Source organism: Phoca vitulina, unplaced genomic scaffold (genome assembly GCF_004348235.1).
Source record: "Phoca vitulina isolate PV1807 unplaced genomic scaffold, GSC_HSeal_1.0 scaffold67, whole genome shotgun sequence".
Taxonomy (NCBI): domain Eukaryota; kingdom Metazoa; phylum Chordata; class Mammalia; order Carnivora; family Phocidae; genus Phoca; species Phoca vitulina.
In genome coordinates, this window is record NW_022589770.1 from 14,126,095 (window position 1) to 14,147,076 (window position 20,982).

Sequence of the window (20,982 nt, forward strand, 5' to 3'; positions counted from 1 at the left end):
AAAAAAAAAAAAAAAAAAAAAAAAAGGAGAATTATAGACCAATATCCCTGATGAACATGGATGCAAAAATTCTCACCAAAATACTAGCCAATAGGATCCAACAGTACATTAAAAGGATTATTCACACGACCAAGTGGGATTTATGCCTGGGCTGCAAGGTTGGTTCAACATCCGCAAATCAATCAACGTGATACAATACATTAACAAAAGAAAGAACAAGAATCATATGATCCTCTCAATGGATGCAGAAAAGCATCTGACAAAGTACAGCATCCTTTCTTGTTCAAAACTCTTTAGAGTATAGGGATAGAGGGTACATACCTCAATATCATAAAAGCCATCTATGAAAAACCTACAGCGAATATCATTCTCAATGGGGAAAAACTGAGAGCTTTCCCCCTCAGGTCAGGAACGCGGCAGGGATGTCCACTATCACCACTGCTATTCAACATAGTATTAGAAGTCCTAGCCACAGCAATCAGACAACAAAAAGAAATCAAAGGCATCCAAACCGGCAAAGAAGTCGTCAAACTCTCACTCTTTGCAGATGATATGATACTTTATGTGGAAAACCCCAAAGACTCCACCCCAAAACTGCTAGAACTCATAGAGGAATTCAGTCAAGTGGCAGGATATAAAATCAATGCACAGAAGTCAGTGGCATTCCTATACACCAACAACAAGACAGAAGAAAGAGAAATTAAGGAGTCGATCCCATTTACAATTGCATCCAAAACCATAAGGTACTTAGGAATAAATCAAACCAAAGAGGCAAAGGATCTGTACTCAGAAAACTATAAAATACTCATGAAAGAAAGTGAGGAAGACACAAAGAAATGGAAAAACGTTCCATGCTCATGGATTGGAAGAACAAATATTGTGAAGATGTCAATGCTACCCAGAGCAATCTACACATTCAATGCAATCCCCATCAAAATACCATCCACTCTTTTCAAAGAAATGGAACAAATAATCCTAAAATTTGTATGGAACCAGAAAAGACCCCGAAGAGCCAGAGGAGTGTTGAAAAAGAAAAGCAAAGCTGGCGGCATCACAATTCCGGACTTCCAGCTCTATTACAAAGCTGTCATCATCAAGACAGTATGGTACTGGCACAAAAACAGACACATAGATCAATGGAACAGAATAGAGAGCCCAGAAATGGACCCTCAACTCTATAGTCAACTAATCTTTGACAAAGCAGGAAAGAATGTCCAATGGAAAGAAGACAGTCTCTTCAACAAATGGTGTTGGGAAAACTGGATAGCCACATGCAGAAGAATGAAACTGGACCATTTCCTTACACCACACACAAAAATAGACTCCAAATGGTTGAAAGACTTAAATGTGAGACAGGAGTCCATCAAAATCCTAAAGGAGAACACAGGGAGCAACCTCTTCGACCTCAGCCGCAGCAACTTCTTCCTAAATCGGAGGGGGAGATGAACCATGAGAGACTATGGACTCTGAAAAAGAAACTGAAGGTTCTAGAGGGGAGGGGGGGGAGGAGGGGTTAGCCTGGTAATGGGTATTAAAGAGGGCACATTCTGCATGGAGCACTGGGTGTTATATGCAAACAATGAATCATGGAACACTACATCAAAAACTAATGATGTAATGTATGGTGATTAACTTAAAAACAAAATGGAAAAAAAAAAATTAGGGGCACCTGGCTGCCTCAGTCTGTAGAGCACGAGCCTCTTGATCCTGGTGGTGTGAGTTTGAGCCCTACGTTGGGGGTCGAGATTACTCAAAAATAAATAAATAAAATAAAAAATAAATAAATAAAATAAAATGAATAAATAGGGAAGCCTGGGTGCCTCTGGCTCAGTCGGTAGAGCATGTGACTCTTGACCTGGGGGTTCTGAGTTTGAGTCCCATATTGGGAGTAGAGATTACTCAAAAATAAAATGTTATATATATAAATACATATACATAAATGACTATAAATAGATAAATGGATGTTAAAAATTGTACCAGGGAACATTCTTCCTTAATATGATGACTATTTCTCAATAAAAAGCAACACAAAAACTGAGAGTTCTCTCTAAATTTAGATAGAAAGGTAACTAACCCCATTTCAGACACATGAGAAGTTCTGGCTACTGAATGTACAGAAATAAAGGGAACATTGGAAAGAAGAAATTATTAGACGATGACAGGATAAAAATTGAAGCTCACCCACAACAGTTGCACAGAGGAAAAAACCCAGAAAAGTAACTATATCACACCTAATAAGGGGTTACTATCTAATAAAATGGAATATTCTAATTTTAAGCAAAATTAAAGAAATAAAAGTGAACAAAGAAGGAATAGACAATTCATATTTGAAAATTCCAGCTTCTGGAATTTGATAAGAAAGCTTCATTTGCAAAATACAGTGTAACACAAAATCAAGACATCAGTTGTAATTTCTTTTCATTTTAAAATGTCATGATTACCAAAAAATGGGGAAAAAAATCTAAAACATATAAAGTATTCAAATAAATTAAGTTTTTTTTTTTTAACCACTAGGTTAAACATGTGCTGAATTGCTTAAGATTTACACCATGAGAATAACTTTGAACTACAGCAAAAAATTTCCCGATGAGTTTTAAATTGTGTTATACAAACCAAAAATTCTTCCCATGAACAGTGCCTTCAACATAAATGAGTAAGTTCAGGCACAGAGAGGTCAAAACCAACAACTAAGAGGCCTAAAATCAATTTAAAAGCATTTAAGTATTACTTCAGATTATTTTTGAAAGGTAGTGGCTACTGGATGAGAGGATTACATAAAAACATCAAGTTTTGACTGACTTGCAAAGAGTATTATTTTTCACTATTTGTTAATATTAGAACATTATTATTAAAAAAACCTTTACATACTGGACCTTCCACAAGAGATGCAAGCACTTCATCCCATAGCTTCTGGTTTTGGTGATCTTCTCTAATTAGATGTTGTTGTTGAGGGGTTAGTTGGAAAGCCTCAACTGCTTCTGCTGAATCTGGTGTTTTTAACACTTTGGAGGCACTTGGACAACCATCTAGATTTATTTAAAAATACATAAGCAGACTTCTGAGTGATTCCAAGCAGAACTATGAGATCAAAGAGTTAACTGGCACCAGTAATGTTTAGCACGAAGATAACCTGCATAAAGCAGCACCTGACTTCCCTTGGAGTTTAGAATACTACATTTGCTGTTGTTTTGGCTCCAACACTACTAAAATACACAAAAAGTCCCGCGCTTTTCCACCACTCCCAAATATTGCTTTTCTTATGAGTTTCTCAATTTATTCTCTTAATATTTTTCTTTGAGTAACTACATTTTTAGGACTTATGTCTGTAATCATTACCTACCATCTGTAGTCGGCCTTTTTGAGGCTCCGCTGGCCTGCTTCTTTGACTGTCCTTTAGTCTTCTTCCCTTCCTTATCTGAAGGGTAACCTACTGGATACTGATAGGGGAAAAAGTACAATATAGATTTAAGCTTCGCAAAGAAGTGGGGGGGGGAGGGTTGTTCTAGATGCTGCTGAGAAATTTAAAAAGGGGAGGGGTGAAGAGTATATTTTTCCTAAACTGAGAGACTTTATATAAAGGAAACAGACATTTAAAGGACAGAAGACTATTAAAATCCCCAATTCAGTGTAAAACCATGTAGTTATGACTGTTAAGATATTTCATTTTATAAAATAATGATCTTAGTTTCAGATCTAAAAGAGGAAAGACAAGTTTTCAGGAGATTTGACTAGGTGGCTTAAGAAGTTTAAGGAAGAGAAGAATCTAGATATGAAGTAAGTGAAGATCAACCACAGAGTACAGTACAGTACTCATATAGATGGTATTACACTCAATTGTGGAGCCAATCTTTAAAAAACAAAACAAAACAACTCCCACCCCCCCAACATTAAGGGCTAAATTTCTTATCTACCAAAATAGGGGGGATGGGGCTTTTAGAAGACCTAAAGCCACTAAATTACTGAATTCTTTATCAGCTAAAGGTTCGAGTTTAAGGAATAGAGTCTACCTATTTGTGTTTTACTGGCTACCCTTTTCTGGGGGACATGCTTTATTGATTAACACTGATATTTAAAACTCAACATGTTTAGGCCCCATCAATGATATTATTAACTTATCATAGTAGATGGGCTTACATGCTTCTGCTTACAGTTTCAAATCTAACCTATCTAGAACACTGCTCTGCTGAACAATGAATCTGAAAAAATCTTTTAAAAATGGATTTAACAAGTTATTTTTTTATATTGTTATAAAAAGAATTATTTTGGCAGTTATTTTAGCAGCCGATGGGTCTCATTTAATTAATGAAACAATTAATTCTACGAGTTTAAAAAGAAAACAAAAACAGACACAGACTTGCACTAGAAAACACACACTCACCTGCCTGGGTGGTCAGACACTTGCCCATAGTTCAGCCCCTACACATGCAGTGTGGGCAGAGCCAGGGGAAATGAAAAGCTGGTAGTCTTTACAGGAAGCACAACAATGGGGAATGATGGGAGGATGAACTCAAACCATGCTCTGAAGTCAGTGTCAGGGACAAAGTCTAGGGTGCATAGGCAGTGGACGGGGAATGTAGCCATACCATCCATTATGCACACAAAACCAACAAAGTCTTAAATGGGTTAACAGCTGAACATGGGCAAAGGGGAAAAAAAAAAGGCAAAGCACTAAAGGTGGTGACAGGACAGGGAAGCAGCTTTGAGGGGGAAGAGAAAAAAGGGGTGAGGAAAAGTGAGAAGGGTAGGAAGCAGACCACTCTTACAAGCCACCTCCCCCTTCCCCTACCAGAGACACACCCCCTGTGCCCTCTAGGATAAACTTCCCTTCTTAAGGCCTCCTTTATGTAAATTTTATGTATCCCTCTCCCTCATTCTTCAAGTCATTTCCAAATTGAATTGAAATATCTTACTTTTCATTGAAGGCCTGGCTTTTCCCAAGCACAATTCTTGGTCTTAGGGCAGTGTGACACCTAGAATGCCACCTTTTTACTTGTTTTCCTTCTGTATACTTGCATGATTTCATTCCTCACCCCTTAAAGTCCACTGATCAATTGCCATGAGTTGTATCCAGTGTTAAGGCACAAAGATACTACAGAGGTGCACATTTTTATGAACATACAAGTAGCCTAGACAAATGTAATCTAACCTGTAAACGTAGACATAGTCTTCTTGACCGTTCTATTCCTTCTGAGGTCCAAGGAGCAGGTTCAACATCATCTCTTCTTAAAAGGTAGCGCCAAACCAAGAATCCATGGCTTGATGAAATTTCTGGCCAGTATTTCACCACCTAAATCACAGTATTTTGTAGTAGTTTGAGATTTAATATTTAGACTTATTCATAATATATTATTAGTTTAAGTATACTTGACTGAACTAAATGCAACTTCAAAAGATGCTTGCTTTGTTGTAGGAACAGTAAATAAAAAATATTCACTAAGATATTGTTTTGACCTTATTTACTAATTAAGATAGCTCCCATATAAGTACACATTGCTATAAACTTGAAATATTAACAAGATTATGCTCATGAATAGATTCCTGCATAATAGATAAAAATGGTGGCAGTAAATGCCTCCGTTTTTTAAACAAACAACCTATTTTACAAATTATAACGTGCTTGGCTTTGAAAATCTATTACAATTAAAATAATTATAAAGATATAAGAATCAGTATCTACAATGGCCACATTATTTAGTTTTATCATAGAGAATATATACTCACAAAAAGCTTAACTCAAAATGTAACTCTGCCCTTACAGACTTCAAATAAGTGTTAAGAGAAAAGTATCAAAGTTAGAAGCTCACTTTGTATATCTGTTACATTTCCAGAAAAAGCAGAGTACCAACTAAGGTGATCTACTCTTTCCTCTAGCCCACCCCAGTAGAGTAGTTCCCTTTGGCAACCCTGTCTTGAAAGCCCAGGAAGAATGACTAACAAGATGTCATGCCAGATAGAGCACCTTATAAATGCCATCATATCTGTTGCCTTCTTCAGGAGCATATTTGCTGATCTTCCTCCCTTTAAAACTGCGTATCACTCTGACTGGCTTACCAGCTCTCCAATTCCGAGACTCTGCTCCAATTTTATCATCCAATGGAGCATCACAGTTTAGGGCCAATGCCCTAAAAAATAAAACAAATTCTTTATACCAAGTAATCTTTAAGTATATAATCGCATTATTAGCTCAATTAAAAGGTGAATTATGCCTTACCTGATGGTTAAGATTCTATGATTCTTTCCATATTATTCCAGATAATAGGATTATGCTTTCCCCCACCAGCAGAGAAGACAAATCAGTTTTCTGATGTCACCCCCAAGCCAGGGGATTGGTTCTCAGATAGCCTGTAGGGTTCTTCTGAAAGTAATAACATCTGTGCCACGTATAATAGAAAACAACTAGAAATACATGGAATTTTTTTAAAATAACGTTTGTTGAGGGAAGGGAGAAAGTTGGAAAACTAAAGCAAGTGATTGTTGTAGTATTTATTTTTGATAAGGGAGTGAGGTAAATTGCTGGAATAATGTAGAAAGAAATCCAGGAAAATAAATTTGTCAGCAAGGTACAAATGACCTTTCTAGGTCTACTTTCCACATTCCAGACGATAGAGAATCCTTAATGTTTAGAAGCTATTAAAGAACAAGTTTAATATGAGAATATCGTTTAAAGACTTTGAGTAAAAAATTTAAGTAAAACTGAAGCATTCAAATGTCTGTGTTAAATCATGACAATAAAGATTTTTGGCTCCTCCAGATCACTATTTTTACTATGACATGTGAACAAGGAGGAACACTGAGTGAGAAGCAGCACCTGATTTAGTTGAAGCTTCCTTAGTATGTGTACTCACTTAGTAGTAATTAATCAGTAAGGTTATGTAAGAAGACCTTTCTTGGGAGAACTTAGTCCTGTCAAAAAACAAAAACAAAAAACAAAAACAACCCCCCCCCCAAAAGACCCCACCAAACTAGAATCTATTTAAAATTAGTATTCTTCTTCTCAGATACCTACTTCCTAACTTAAGTGAAAAGAAACCACTGAGAACATGTAAGGTTAAAACACATACACACCCAATTTGGTAAATTCAGGTATGATACAAAATACTTTTTCAGGGTATAATTTTACGTAGGCTCAAATAAAAAAAAATTGACCTTATGACTAAACGTCTAATCTATTCAGATCTCTTGATCAGTTATACTGTTAAAGTAAATAAACTCAAAGTGTTTCGTTTAAAAAAAAAAAAAAACTTTTATAAATGTGGTCAAATAGTCAAAGTTTACCAAGTTATCTTTTTTATCTCAAAGGTAGATGCATTAAATCTCTGGGAGGTAGAAGAAAATGTAGCCAAACTTCTAGGGCTAGTATTCCATCTTATTTATGTAATACCTATTGAGATATACATACTTCATCTTCTTAAAGAGCTAGGAAAAGGACAAATGCTATTTTCACATTAATGAGTGGAATGCCTTGGTGCTTATAGGCACCTTCATTCAGAATGATTGCCACCCCTAACTGGCATTATTAACTCACTTCTAGCTTCACAGAAGTATGTAGGTTGTTCAAGTATGTGAAAAGAATCTAAGGTCAAACTAGGTGAAACAAGGCTTTTCCATTACTCTGCAGCTTAATCGATTGCTTCTAACTGCCCTGATAAAGGAAGGCCAGGTTACCTTGCTGCCCTCTTCAGTTTCATAAAGCAAAAGAGCTGAGAGGAAATAGGAACAAACTTTTCAAAGCAAGAAGCAGGCACCAAACTACCTCTTAGTGGAGAAGCAAAAATGAACTGGACCATATGCTAGTTAGGAAAGAGTATAATATGATGCAGAGCTAAGGGTCTTTCAACCTCGGTTTTCATGCTTATAAAACATATAGGTATCTTTTGCCCAGAGGTCTTTACAATCACAATGCGTACTCAAAGCTTAATGTATAAACTAACAGAATGGATGTCAGAGTCCCTATGATAAGTCAATCCTAAATGGTTCTGAGTTAATATTTTATATTCACTACCTTCCTTTCAATACAAACATTTTTACTACTTGTCAATTATTTTCTAATAAGATTATAACATATGGCAAACAGGGTTATACTTATTAGATTCTTTAAAAGCTTGGAAAATATTTACCATGTATATTACAAATGCAGGAAGTTAGGAAACAAACTTCATTCAAGCAAAATAATCTATTGTTATTAAAAGGTAAATATTATTTTCAAATTTGACAATGTAAAAAAGCCCTTTTACAAATTCAAGATACACTTTCACTGACAAAAACACATCAAAATATTTCTAAATCCTTTTAAGATCATTCCTCCTGAAGACCTGCTATTTTGCTAGAAAAATACTAGCTAGGGACTGGACTCCTGCCTCAGGAATGTTTTCACCAGCAAATCTGACCTGTCTCCTCTGCTGGTTCAGTTAAATAATCCTACTGTCAGAAATAATATAGAAGGAAGACATAAAAACAGACTGTATGTAATTTGGTATGCAACAAATTCTTGAAATCATACTGGTGTATTCTTTACTTCACACGGTAATCAGAAATTAAGGGCACACTACTTAAAACCGAGTGATTTAGACTCAAGAAAGAAAAATACTCATTTTTACTCAATCCATAAAACACCCTTAACAATAGGATATAAAAATTTCAACTTTATGAAATTGGTCAAAAAATTATCAATACGACAAGTTATAATGTGGTCATTGCTATCTGATGGTGTGGGTCACTTTTTTATTATTGCTATAGCATGCATATATGAAATAAAACATTTTGAAGTCATTTTTTTGTTCCCATGGAAGCTGGAATATCATTAATACTTCTATAGAACAAAGGTCAGCACAAGGTGGCTCTTTTGTAATGCTTTATAAGTATTTACTTAGAAAAGGTCACTTTTGTAACTAAACATTCTTTTATAACACTTAAGAGACGTTATTATAAATTCTAAAAGCACCTTGAGTGTAGTTCTGATTAAGTTTATCTGATGTTTCACTTATGCCCACAAATGTGGCTCCCAAACTTAAACCTATCTCACACTGGTGAGTCTCTTAAGAAGTTTGTTACTTTAAAAGATAAATCTGTGTTGAGTAAAACATAGCTTTGACCTCTGGGATAGTAGATAGCCACCTTGTCCTCAATTTCACTTAAATTGGTTCCCTTCCTTCAAATGTTTCAACATGTTTTCAAATGCAAAACACATGTATTAAGACTGGGAATTATGTCATTTAAAAAACAGTATGAAGAAATAAATTAGAATGCTTACAATTATATAATCAGGTAATGGGATTTTAAATTTAGATCTTTAACTCTCAATTTAAGATTCCCCCCTACAGTCTAACTTACAAATTATATTACTATAATCAAACTTTTATACAAAGCCCAAATAGATAGTCTTTACAAACTCTAACAATAAAGAGTACCTGTTCATGTTTGTTAATGTTTGATCAGCCGATGGTGCACCAATTCTTTTATTACCAGCAAGATTTTTACCACCACTCCCTGTGTATGTGAATTCATCACCTCGGTCCTACAGGAAAAGATTTTCAGCATTAAGATACCTAAACCCAAGTATAATCTCGCCAATTCTTATTTTACAGTCAGAACATTTGGTTAGGATGTTATGAATTTACATGTTCTCTCTCAAGACATCTTGAGAGAGATTTGCCAAAATATCTCAAATGCAGTTGTGTATGTAGTACATCTTCAAGTTATATCAAGTTACATCACTTGATCATTTTAAAGTTAGAGCTTTCAATACCTCCAAATGTGGCTAGTCTCATGCTATATATACAACTTAATAATCTCTAGAATGTTACAAAATAAGACCTGATGGACTGGGAATATTGTTTCATTTAATTCAATGGTATTAAAATAAACATCAATATTATCTTGTAGGTTTTTATAGAATACCATTTTATCAGTACATACTTCATATCTGATTTCCCATCAGCAATCTACACTATACCTAAGTTTGCTGTTCAATTTCAAAATTAAAATCCTAACAGCATATTAAGTTCCTCACATTTCACACTGTATAGCTCACTTAAATTACATTCAGGTGAAATAATTGCCTATCATTAAAAAGAACATTGGAAAAGAATTTGAAAACTAAAATTTGTATAAAGTGTCTACTAAATGTGAAAAAAAAATGCCAGAGGAAGTAGATGTTACATAAACTAGGACCAAAAATATCTCTGTAACAGCCACAAATTTATATTGATATTACTAAGTCTCTGATTCAGTACTCAAAATCAGTTGAGAAGAGTATCAGTATACAATTAACTCTACTAACATTATCAAAATAGTGGTGGTTTCTAACTCTTTTTTTTTTTTGGTTAGTTGACACACAATTATGTTAGTCTCAGGTATATAACACAGTGATACAAGTTTATACATTCTGCTGTGCTCACCAAAAGTGTAGCTACCATCTGTCACCATACAATGTTACCACTGACTGTATTTCTTATGCTGCGCCTTTTATTCCCCTGACTTACTCATTCTATAACTGGAAGACTGTATCTCCTACTCCTCTTCACCCATTTTGCTCATTCCCCCATCCAATAGTGTTTCTTCTTTATTGGAAGATTTTAATTAGTTTAGACTAAAGATAATGAAGTCTTCTCTACTAAATCCTTGTCTGTAATAAAAGTCAATTATTTTGCATCTTGTTTTTGGATTAAGTCCTAACTAAAATCTCATGGTTTTAGAAGTACTTTTCTCTGTCCAAAAACCATGACTTCACTTTTTGTTGATCTAATATTGAAGTCTATAAAGACTAAGGCATTAAGGAATTTCATCTTTAGTGTGTATTCCATTTGAAGGAAATCTAATAAATAACTACATCTATAGCAGCCTAGAACACTTCTTAATCAGAAACAGTCTTCCAAATGGTACCTGGATTGACTTCACAATGCTCATATTCATAACCCTCTCAACTTTTTTTTTTTAAAGATTTTATTTATTTATTTATTTATTTGTCAGAGAGAGAGAGAGAGAGCGAGGGAGTGCATGATCGCACACAAGCAAGGGGAGCAGCAGGGCAGAGGGAGAAGCAAGCTTCCCACTGAGCGGGGAGCCCGACGTGGGGCTTGATCCCAGGGTCCTGGGATCATGACCTGAGCCAAAGGCAGATGTCTAACCAACTGAGGCCTCCAGCCCCCCAGCACCCCTGTCAACTTTTAAAGTTATAATTGTGGTAGTGCTATAAAGGAAAAAGTAGTGGTGACTAGGAGAGCATAATAGGGGCAACCTAAGCTCAATAGTGTTTAAAATGAAAGAACAAAAACATTTCTGATTATTCTTCAAACAGCAAATAATCAAGTAAGAATAATTAAAATTCTATGCCATTAGCTCATCTATACTTTAATCATCACACCAACAGAAACTTTTAATTATTATTAGGGGAAAAAGGAATGTTGGACTGTCAGAACTCAGCCAATATATAGTTCAGACTAATTTTCCTAAGGAAAAATGATCAGCCCAAATTTGTTACATATTCTAGTCCATGCTCCACAAAGTTGTATCCCTGTGGGTCAGCAGCCTAAAGAAGCCTGCTGTCTGGGAACACCTCATGTAAGAAGCCATCATCTGTACAGGGGACATACTACTGCCCCAGAGTGACTCAATTTCCCAATCTCAACTCCTCTCAAGTTGTAAAGTAGCTGCCTAACACAATAAGCTGGATGCTCCTATTCCCGCCATCACCGTTATCAAGCAAAAGACCTTCATCTCAATCTTCTCCCTGCCCCCACAAAGACTATCAGATAAATATCCGAAAGCATAGTTAAGATCATTAAACTTTTCCCAGACACATTTAATGATTCCTTAATTCAAAGCTATCTATTATACAGCTTCAATCTCTGCCAGTTTCTCTCAAAATACCCCTTTCATGTTTGCAAAGCTGGGTACTACCACTTTACTCCTGATAACACCTACCTAGCATTTACTCTGTGTGTGTGTGTGTGTGTGTGTGTGTGTGTGTGTGTGTGTGTGTGTGTGTGTGAAGTTAGGCTAAGCATTTTATGTATTATTCTTTTAACACTCACATCAACCCTATGAAGTATTTTTTTAAAGCCTTATTTTATAGATGAGGCAGAGGTTCATTAACTTGACTAAGGTCACTTAGCTAGTAAGAGATGGCACCAGGATACAAATCCAGTTTGGTTCCAGAATCTGTTCCTGATCACTGAGCAAACTATTTCTCAGGACATATAAAAGGCAGATCATCTTTGTGGGTTCTCACTCCTCAAGTGAGGTTACCCTAACACAGGGCACTAAAACTAGCATTTGATTCTCAAGTTTGTTTAACCATTCACTGAATGGTTACCTCACCTGTTGAGGTATTCAGTAGTTTCATGTCCATTCATCTGGACAAAACAAAGATTATGGGCTCCATGAATGTTATACTTAAAGGTTTCAAAACAAATTTTTTTCTCAAATGAGAAAAGTTTATTCAGGTTTCCTCCACCTATTTCTATAGATATGACCTGCTTGCAATAAGCGATCAAAAGATTAAAAATGCTTATAAAATATATTAACATCTCCAAATATCTTAGCTGGTGATCTAAGCCTATTTGTTTTAGCTCCAAAATGAATGATTCTTTATATTATTTAACAGACTGAGAATTGCTTAAGACACATAATTAACAGCTCATCAGTACTTTTCTCTACAAATGTTTAATGTTTGACTAGTAACTGTATTCAAAAGATGAGGAAAAAGGGAAGTAGTAATAACCATCCCAATTCAACTTGGTACTTGTTTTCACCTCTACATGTTTATGTTTTGTGTATTTAAGATAAGCTCTGCTATAGACAATACAACTGTTTGAATCCTTGTTATATGCTAAGACTACATAAATTACCTCATTTAATATCAATAATTTTGATATAAAATGGTGGTACTATTTTTTTCTATTTTACACATGGGGAAACTGAGGTTTACTGGAGTAAAACAATTAGGCCAAAGTCTCACACACAAATGTCAGAGTCCAGATCAAACACAACTGGCTAGATGCTAAAAACATGTTAAAAAGATTCTACTTTTAGCTGGCTTGTTTTCTTACAGAGCCCTAAAAAAAAATTAAGTGCCAACTGTAGTAAACTATACAACATCCTTTGTATTTCTAAAAAATACAGCTTAAAAATATGCATGTTATACGAGTACTCAAATAATTACCCTGCATATTTCCATCTTCAGTTTCCTTTGCCATGTTAGTGTAAATGTATTGACAAACTGGCCTGTTAGAAAAATGGCAAGCTCTTCTACCTTTGTCTGAAAACATACTGTATCTTGGCCTCTACATAGCTATAACATATCATGAAAAAACCCAACGAAACAGACTGGGAGAAAATACCTGCAAACTACATATTCAATGAACAGCAAAAAACCCCAAATAGGACTCAATTAGAAGATGGGCAAATGACCTGAAGATATATCACCATCAGCCATTAGGGAAATGTCAACTAAAACCACAATGAGATCTTACTGCATACCTATCAGAATGGCTAAAGTAAAACAAAGCAACAACACTGCATGCTGGCAAGAATGCAGAGAAACTGGATCACTTACTTACACACTGCTAATAGGAATGTAAAGTGGTATAGTCACTCTGGAAAACAATTTGGCAGTTTTTTAAAAAACTAAACATGCAACTACCATATAACCCAACAATGCACTTCTGGGCATTTATCACAGAAAAATGAAGACTTATATTTATAAAAAAAAAACCTGTACCCAAATGTTTATTGCAGTTATTTGTAAAAGTCAGAAATTGGAACAATCTGAATATTCTTCAATGAGTGAATGGTTAAACAAACTGTGGCATACCTATAACATGGAATACTACTCAGCAATAAAAAGGAATAAATTATTAATACATGCCACAATTTGAGAATTATGCTGAGTGAAAAGTGCCATTCCCAAAGGTCACATACTATATGATTCCACTTACAAAAATTTTTTAAAAGAATTTTAGAGAGGGAGAGAGGGAGCGTGAGCATGGGAGGGGAGGGGCAGGGGGAGACAGAGACTGAGAATCTCAAGTAGACTCCCCGTTGAATGCGGAGCCCCACTTAGGGCTCTATCCTATGACTCTGAGATCATGACCCACGTGGAAATCAAGAAGCCGACGCTTAACTGACTGAACCACCTAGGCGCCCCTCCACTTCTAAAAATTTTTGAAACAACAAAATTATAGAAATGGAGAATAGATTAGTGGTTGTCAGGGGTTAGGGAGGGCAGGTATAGTAGGTGTGGCTATCAAAGGGCAACATGAGGGATACTTGCGGTAGGGAAATGTTCAGTGACCTGGATGTATTAATGTCAATATCCTGGTTGTGATACTGTACTACAGTTTTGTAAGATGTTACCACTGGGAGGGGATGGGTAAAGGGCACAGAGATATCTACAGTATTTCTAAGGCTACATATCAGTCTACAACATCCCAAAATAATAAGTTTAATTTAAAAAAATGAGCTCTATAGAGAATGTATTTTCATTGCAATAATCAGTTACCACATATATACATAAATCAGTACATGTAAAGACTAAAGACCGCCAATTGATTTATCTTGTAATTTGTACAGAAGTGACCACTTCAACATACAGACTATGCTAAAAAAAAAAAAAAAAAAGGGATTTGATATATGCTAGAAAAAGCTTCTGTATTTTACTGATGGGTTCTAAAGAACAAGGTTGTATCATGACTTACTACTTCATCCGCAAATCCACCAGCAAGGACAAGAGAATAAGCCCCATCATTACTTCGACCATGAATTCCACCAACATGGGGCCTATGGACACCTGCTTCGCTCACCTATGAAATAAAGAGAGTCTCAAAATACCTTTGAATAGTCAAATTATATTTATAAAATGCTTTCACATATATTATTGTATCCTAAAAGCCTCCAACTAAGAACTGAATGTTGCTCAGAGTTCTACCTTTTGCTCACCAACTTTATTTCTTTCCAACTATATATCCCTTAGATACTAAGCTGGTGACCTTAAAACTGCTCAGACCTAGAATTCGGAGTTTCAAAATAATTATTAAATACCATTTTATGTCTACTGGTCATTACAGCTCAACTTGGGTAAAACAGAATTTGTTTATCAGTGGTCCAGATCCCTTCCTATCCTATTTCTTCTCTTCAATTACTGCATGCTCCCTAGTCACATCAGAAAGGCAAGAGTCATTTTATTCTTTTTTTTTTTTTGAGAGAGGGTGTGTACAGGTGGGTGGGGGTGGGGGTGGGGAGTAGGGGGAGAGAGAATCTTAAGCAGGGGCTCAATCTCATGACCCTGAGATCATGACCTGAGCCAAAATCAGGAGTAGGATGCTTAACCGAATGAGGAGCCCAGGCACCCCAGGCAAGAGACATTTTAGCCTCATTCTTCTCCTCTATTTTTCAAACCCATTTTGGTCATAAATACTGCTGATCAATCTCCTAAATCTCTCAAATACATCTTTTTCTACTTCAACTGCTATAATCTTAGTTTGAGTCATGAATACTATAAACATCCTTTTTCACTGCCTCCAGTTTTTCTCTTCAAATCCCATTCTACCCATCACAAACAGAACAATACTGTTAAGAATAAATCTGCTTTTAATATTCAACATCAAATGGTCATATTGTATATCAAGCCCCAAATATTACATATTACCCTCTCTCAATCTGGCTCCTATCTACTTTCCCCACCTTAACTCTTATCTCCAGCTTCTCCTTCAGAGAGCATATATGTTTGAGCCAAAACTACTCAATGTTACCCAAACATGCTTCCCAATTTGTTAAATTTACTCATGTATTCTACTACTTCAATGGCCTACTGCTTCTTCCCATCTATCTTCAATTTTGGCTCACTGAACAGTGTCACTTTGTGTACTTCAAACTCCCTGAGAGAAGTATCAGAACTCATTTGTTTATCATATAATTATTCTTAGAGAAAAAGAAGCTGAAATCCAAGCCTGCATAGCGGGGTAGGGAAAGACACACATTAGAAGCCAATGAGAAGCTAATGAAAGCATCAGAGCCTGAGTTTAGGTCTTGAAAACACCAGGTACTCCAGAAGACAGGACCACCTGTTCCCAACCTCACCAATCCTGATAAAAATAAATCTTACTCTTCCCCACTTCCTAAATGGCAAATCCACCCTTGTAGTTGCTCAGGCCAACAACCTCAAACTCATCTGAGACTGTATTAATAGGGCTTTTAGAATTTGGGAATAAATTAGTGACAGGTATACAAAAAAAAAAAAAAAAAAATGAAGCAAACACAAAAAAACCCAAGGCAATTAAAAATATACTAAGTGTACTTTTTATTGTATTTATAACATTCTATTGTATTTACTTGTAGTATTTTTTTTTTTTACTGTATTTAAAGATCTAAAGTCATAAAACATGCATATGGATTTAGCCAAAATTATAACCATTGCAAGGATGGGAAGACACAGAGTGGGTTAAACTAAATGCCATCTTCCATAGAAAGAAGTTAAACTAAAATATGAAGACAAAAGCAGTAGAAACATGCTATTTAGAAATAAGGTAAATCCAGAAGAAACAATTAAAACTTTAAAGTGGTTGTGTCTGAGAAACAGAAAATGAAGATAACTTAAGCTCTCTATAATGATAAAATTACCATTCTAAAAAAGAAGTTAGAAATGAATACAGTAGAGCCTTCAAGAGGAAAAGAGAAGTAATTTTATCCTTGGGTTATCTGGGCACTTCCTCTGACCAACACCTTAACATTCATTCAGGAGGATAAGCTGCAAACAAGACACCTAAGTGAGCTTTCTTGGACTTCAATGATATTAAGTGAGAACTTACCAAATATTTTAAAGAAAAAAAATTTAATATTTCAAATATTAAATTCTCAGCAAGGAAAATTCTCTAGAAAGCTTAACAATAATGTTAACTATCAGAACAGTAAAACAAAGTGATGAAAAGGCATAGCTGATGCCTAATTCCATGATGTATGGTCCTCTGTCTTAAGCTATGGGGAAGAGTCTACCCATCCTATAGAGAATCTTTTATTCTAACAACTGAATGCCATGTGACAAAACCTAGGTTAGTCCACTTACAATCAACAGAAACTGACATTGCTACAATTTTAACTATACCCAACTTTACCCTTTCAACAAAACCAATTTAAAACATACCTGAACTCTAAATCTCCATGTTGATCCAACAGGAATCCCAGGAATAGGTCCATAATGATTAGAAGGAACAATAGTACATTCTCTAGTGCGACCAACACAGGCCATTCCCTATAAGTAAACAAACAAGCTATTTGAGAAACTGGTTATGTCAAATCTTAAAGCCCTTAATTCCCATAAAAATGAGAATAAAATAGAAACCTAACTATATGATTAACAATACATAATTTATGATTTCATTAACATACAGCTAACAGTTATAGTAAATTAACAATTATATAATTATAGTTATTTGTTAATATTTCTGATATGGAAAGCATAATTTATATCACCACTACTGTTGGTATTGAAATGTTATAACCTGCATTACAGTCATAAATGTTATAGCTAGGAAGAAAAGGAGACTTCTTCTTTACCCTGCCCCAGTCTCTCCGGCTTTCAGTACTAGCTGATGGCATCTTTGCTTTCTTTTTACTCATCTTGAGTCTTTCACCAGCCTTTACAACTTCACTGGAATCAGTTTTACAGGAAGGACAATACCTTTAAAAGAAAAAGGAATTCTGATAATACCATATTAAAGCCAATAACAGAATGGTCTTTCCAGGTCAGAACAAGTTTTAAGATGTAATACTTGGTGTATATTATAGATCTTCAGCTGGCATTTAAATATTAAACTTTTGAAAATATTTACATGATTAAGCTAGCAGGAAAAAGAAAAAACCAAAACCAAAACCTTATCACTCCTTTAAAGAATGTAAAGGATTATAATATCATAAAATCTCAAATTCAGTTCAAAAGCCAGACAGCTGTCCAATTCAAATGGCATCATGCACTCCTATCCTTTTTTTTTTTAAAGATTTTATTTATTTTTGCGAGAGAGAGAGAGAGAGAGAGACAAAAAGGGAGAGAGTGAGCACGAGTGGGGGTTGGGGAGGGAGGAGCAGAGGGAGCAGCAGACTCTCCACTGAGCAGGGAGCCCAATGCAGGACTCGATCCCAGGACCCTGGGATCATGACCTGAGCGAAGGCAGACGCTTAACCAACTGAGCCACCCAGGCGCCCATTAACTCTGATCTTATCACTAACCTGGAGAATGGAATTTATTCATTTGAAGTTCCTATTATTAAAACAGAGGTAGCAAGAATAGATGATCTTAGACTGAATGTTCAACTATGCAACTGAATTCAGGTTACATCCGCACCTAAACTGATTATTAAAACTCTCAAAGTCAAAACTGTATACTCTATCACAACTAATATACAGGATCCAAGGATGCTTGTTTATATTAGCCTTATCCGTAGGTTCTGTTTTAATTCTCTATACTTTTTGTCCTTTGGCCTATTGCAGTTGGTCAATCTACTATATATTGCAGTTGGTCAACCTACTATAACTTGCATATCATTATGAGCTACCTTAAATCATTCCTAAAAAGCAAAGTATAAATATGTCTATAGAATCAGATTCTATATCTTTATTCATATTCTGAATTGGACATTCAGATATAGATTGGTGTTCCTATATCACCAAGGGATATCCTGATAAAGATCAACTGGCCCCTCTCACCATTAATATTAAATGTGCCTATACTTTCCATTTCATAATTACTCCATATAGTGTTTAGAGCAAAAAAACCATCCATGCCCACCAGCTAATTCTGACTGCTTATGAGATACTTTGTTTAGTACTAGAGGAAAGAAAAATGTAATTCAGTCCCCTGATTCTGAGAAAATTAGTTAGGCTGTGATATACACATACAAAACGAAGGCAAAAATTAAAATGTAGGAGAAAGTAATAAATATTATCAAGTAAAATCCCTTCTAATTGGGAAATCAGGAGGCTTCCAAAAATTAATTTGTTCTAAGACTGGATTTTACCCAATGTGCTAACCTTTAAAACTATAATTTTTCAGAGATCTTAGGGGCAAAACAGGTACTATTTCTGGTGAGAAAATGAGCTCAGAGGTTAAATATGCAAACAACATGATTTGGAGAAATAGAAAAGATAGATCAGGCACTATTTTGGTGCTGGGGATAAATATGATCAAAATGTTTGTACAGAGTAAAGAAAACTAGTACATACAATGAAACAATTTCAGGAAGTCGGCAAGTTCTATAAAGGAAATACATCAGGGTTATGTGGGTGTTAAGAGTGATTAGAAATGGTATGTGTCTTTAGATAGAGTAGTTTTCTGAGGTGATATTCCAGCTACGACCAAAGGAGTCAGTCCTATGAAGAAGCCAGGGAATGCATTCTGGGCAAAAAGACATTAAGTATACAAGTCCTGAGGCCTAAGAAGGAGTGGTATGCCTTGAAAAACATTAGGTGGGTAGATCTGAAGTTTAGCAAAATAAACTGCACAGAGATAAGCAATGAGGTTATAGAGCAGGCAGGGCCAGGTCAGAATAAAACCTAAGCACATGCCATCTAAGTGCAACAGGATAACACTAGGGGATTTTAAACAGATGAGTAACCCTGTTACTCAGTTCAGGACTTAGTAAGATCATTCTGCTACTATGGTAGAAAGGATAGCTGGCAAGCAATGTGAAAGCAAGGAGACTAGTTAGGCATTTATTATACAGTTCAGGGAAGCGACATTAGTTTGGACTGAAGGATGAGAGCAGAGAAAGATTATGGAGGACTGATAAGACCTGCTCATGTAGGATGTAGAATATGTGAGGAGGGTGAAGAGGAAATCAAAGAGGAAGTATAGCTTTTCAGCCTGAACAACTAGATGAGTATAGCATTTTTGGGAGAGGAGCAGGATTTTAGGGGGTGTGTTTATGGAAATCAAGATCTCCATTTGGACTAATTTTGTGCTGTCCATCAAGTAAACAGTTGAATGAATACAGGAATACAGAACCCACGGAAGATTAGATACAAAGATATTGAAAATATAGAATCATTAGCTTGGTATTTAAAGTCTCATGATCAGATGAGGTCATCTAGGAAGCAAGCATGAAGACAAAAAGCAAGTGAGTAGTGCTCTGGAAAACTCGTAAATCTGATAGATATGAGAAAACAAACAGAGATGAAGGAAAGGCCAAGTGAGATACAATAAAAATTAGGTCATACGGTATCATACAATCTATAAAGACAAAGAGCCGAGAAGTACAAGTAAGGAGAGGACTTAGAAGTGACCATTAGATTTCGCAACACAAAACGTGTCTTTGAGCTTAACATAAGTATAGTGGAGTTGTGGGAAGGAAAGTCCAAGTGGAGAGCTGAAGTATGAACAGGACAAGAGGAAATGGAAATCATCAATGAAGATAGCTCTTCAGAAGCTTTGCCATAAAGGAAGCAAAGAAATGGGATCAAGGGAAGGGGGTGTGTGTGTTTGGAAGACTGAATAGATTCCAGGATACTAATGAGAATGACCCAGTAATGGCAATTTGAGAATTAACTACAGGAGTGAAGTTCCTGAAAAGGCAAAGGGTTATGAAACTGTGAGGGCAGGTAGAAGGGTTTGCATTTTAGAGAAGCAGGAACTATCCTCCACAGAAACAAAAGGGAAGAAAAATATAAGAGACTTTAGAGGAAATATAATTACTGTTTATAGATGGTAAAATACAGTTTGTAACCATGCAAGGGAGAAGGAGGGGGTAAAAGGAAGAAGTAGGATCCCTTCGCTTCTCCCACCCTTACAGCCTCTGTGGTAATACAATAACAACCTTCTTAATAGGTGGGGAGAGGCCAAAGGAATGGAAAATAATCTATTCTTCACAATAATACCAGCTACCCAACTGTGATGTGATTACAGGCACATCTCATTTTATGGCACTTCACAGATACTGTGTTCTTTTACAGATTGAAGATCTGTGGCAACCCAGTGCTGAGCAAGTCCATTGGTGT

General features: G+C 35.8%; 1 protein-coding gene across 2 annotated transcripts in view; it reads right to left on the minus strand.

Annotated features, from left to right (window-relative positions):
* UHRF2 (ubiquitin like with PHD and ring finger domains 2) overlaps positions 1-20,982 on the minus strand; it is a 91,639-nt gene that overhangs the window by 9,903 nt on the left and 60,754 nt on the right. Inside the window, exons 7-14 of one of the 2 annotated variants that reach the window (XM_032392290.1) lie at positions 17,551-17,674; positions 17,138-17,245; positions 14,697-14,801; positions 9,408-9,514; positions 5,960-6,122; positions 5,147-5,287; positions 3,341-3,437; positions 2,869-3,026 (exon numbers count right to left, since the gene is read on the minus strand). In XM_032392290.1, coding sequence (XP_032248181.1) covers positions 2,869-3,026; positions 3,341-3,437; positions 5,147-5,287; positions 5,960-6,122; positions 9,408-9,514; positions 14,697-14,801; positions 17,138-17,245; positions 17,551-17,674 — 1,003 coding nt within the window. Of the gene's footprint in view, positions 1-2,868; positions 3,027-3,340; positions 3,438-4,378; positions 5,288-5,959; positions 6,123-9,407; positions 9,515-14,696; positions 14,802-17,137; positions 17,246-17,550; positions 17,675-20,982 lie in introns of those variants that run through there. The other variant, XR_004297892.1, reaches the window with a different exon arrangement.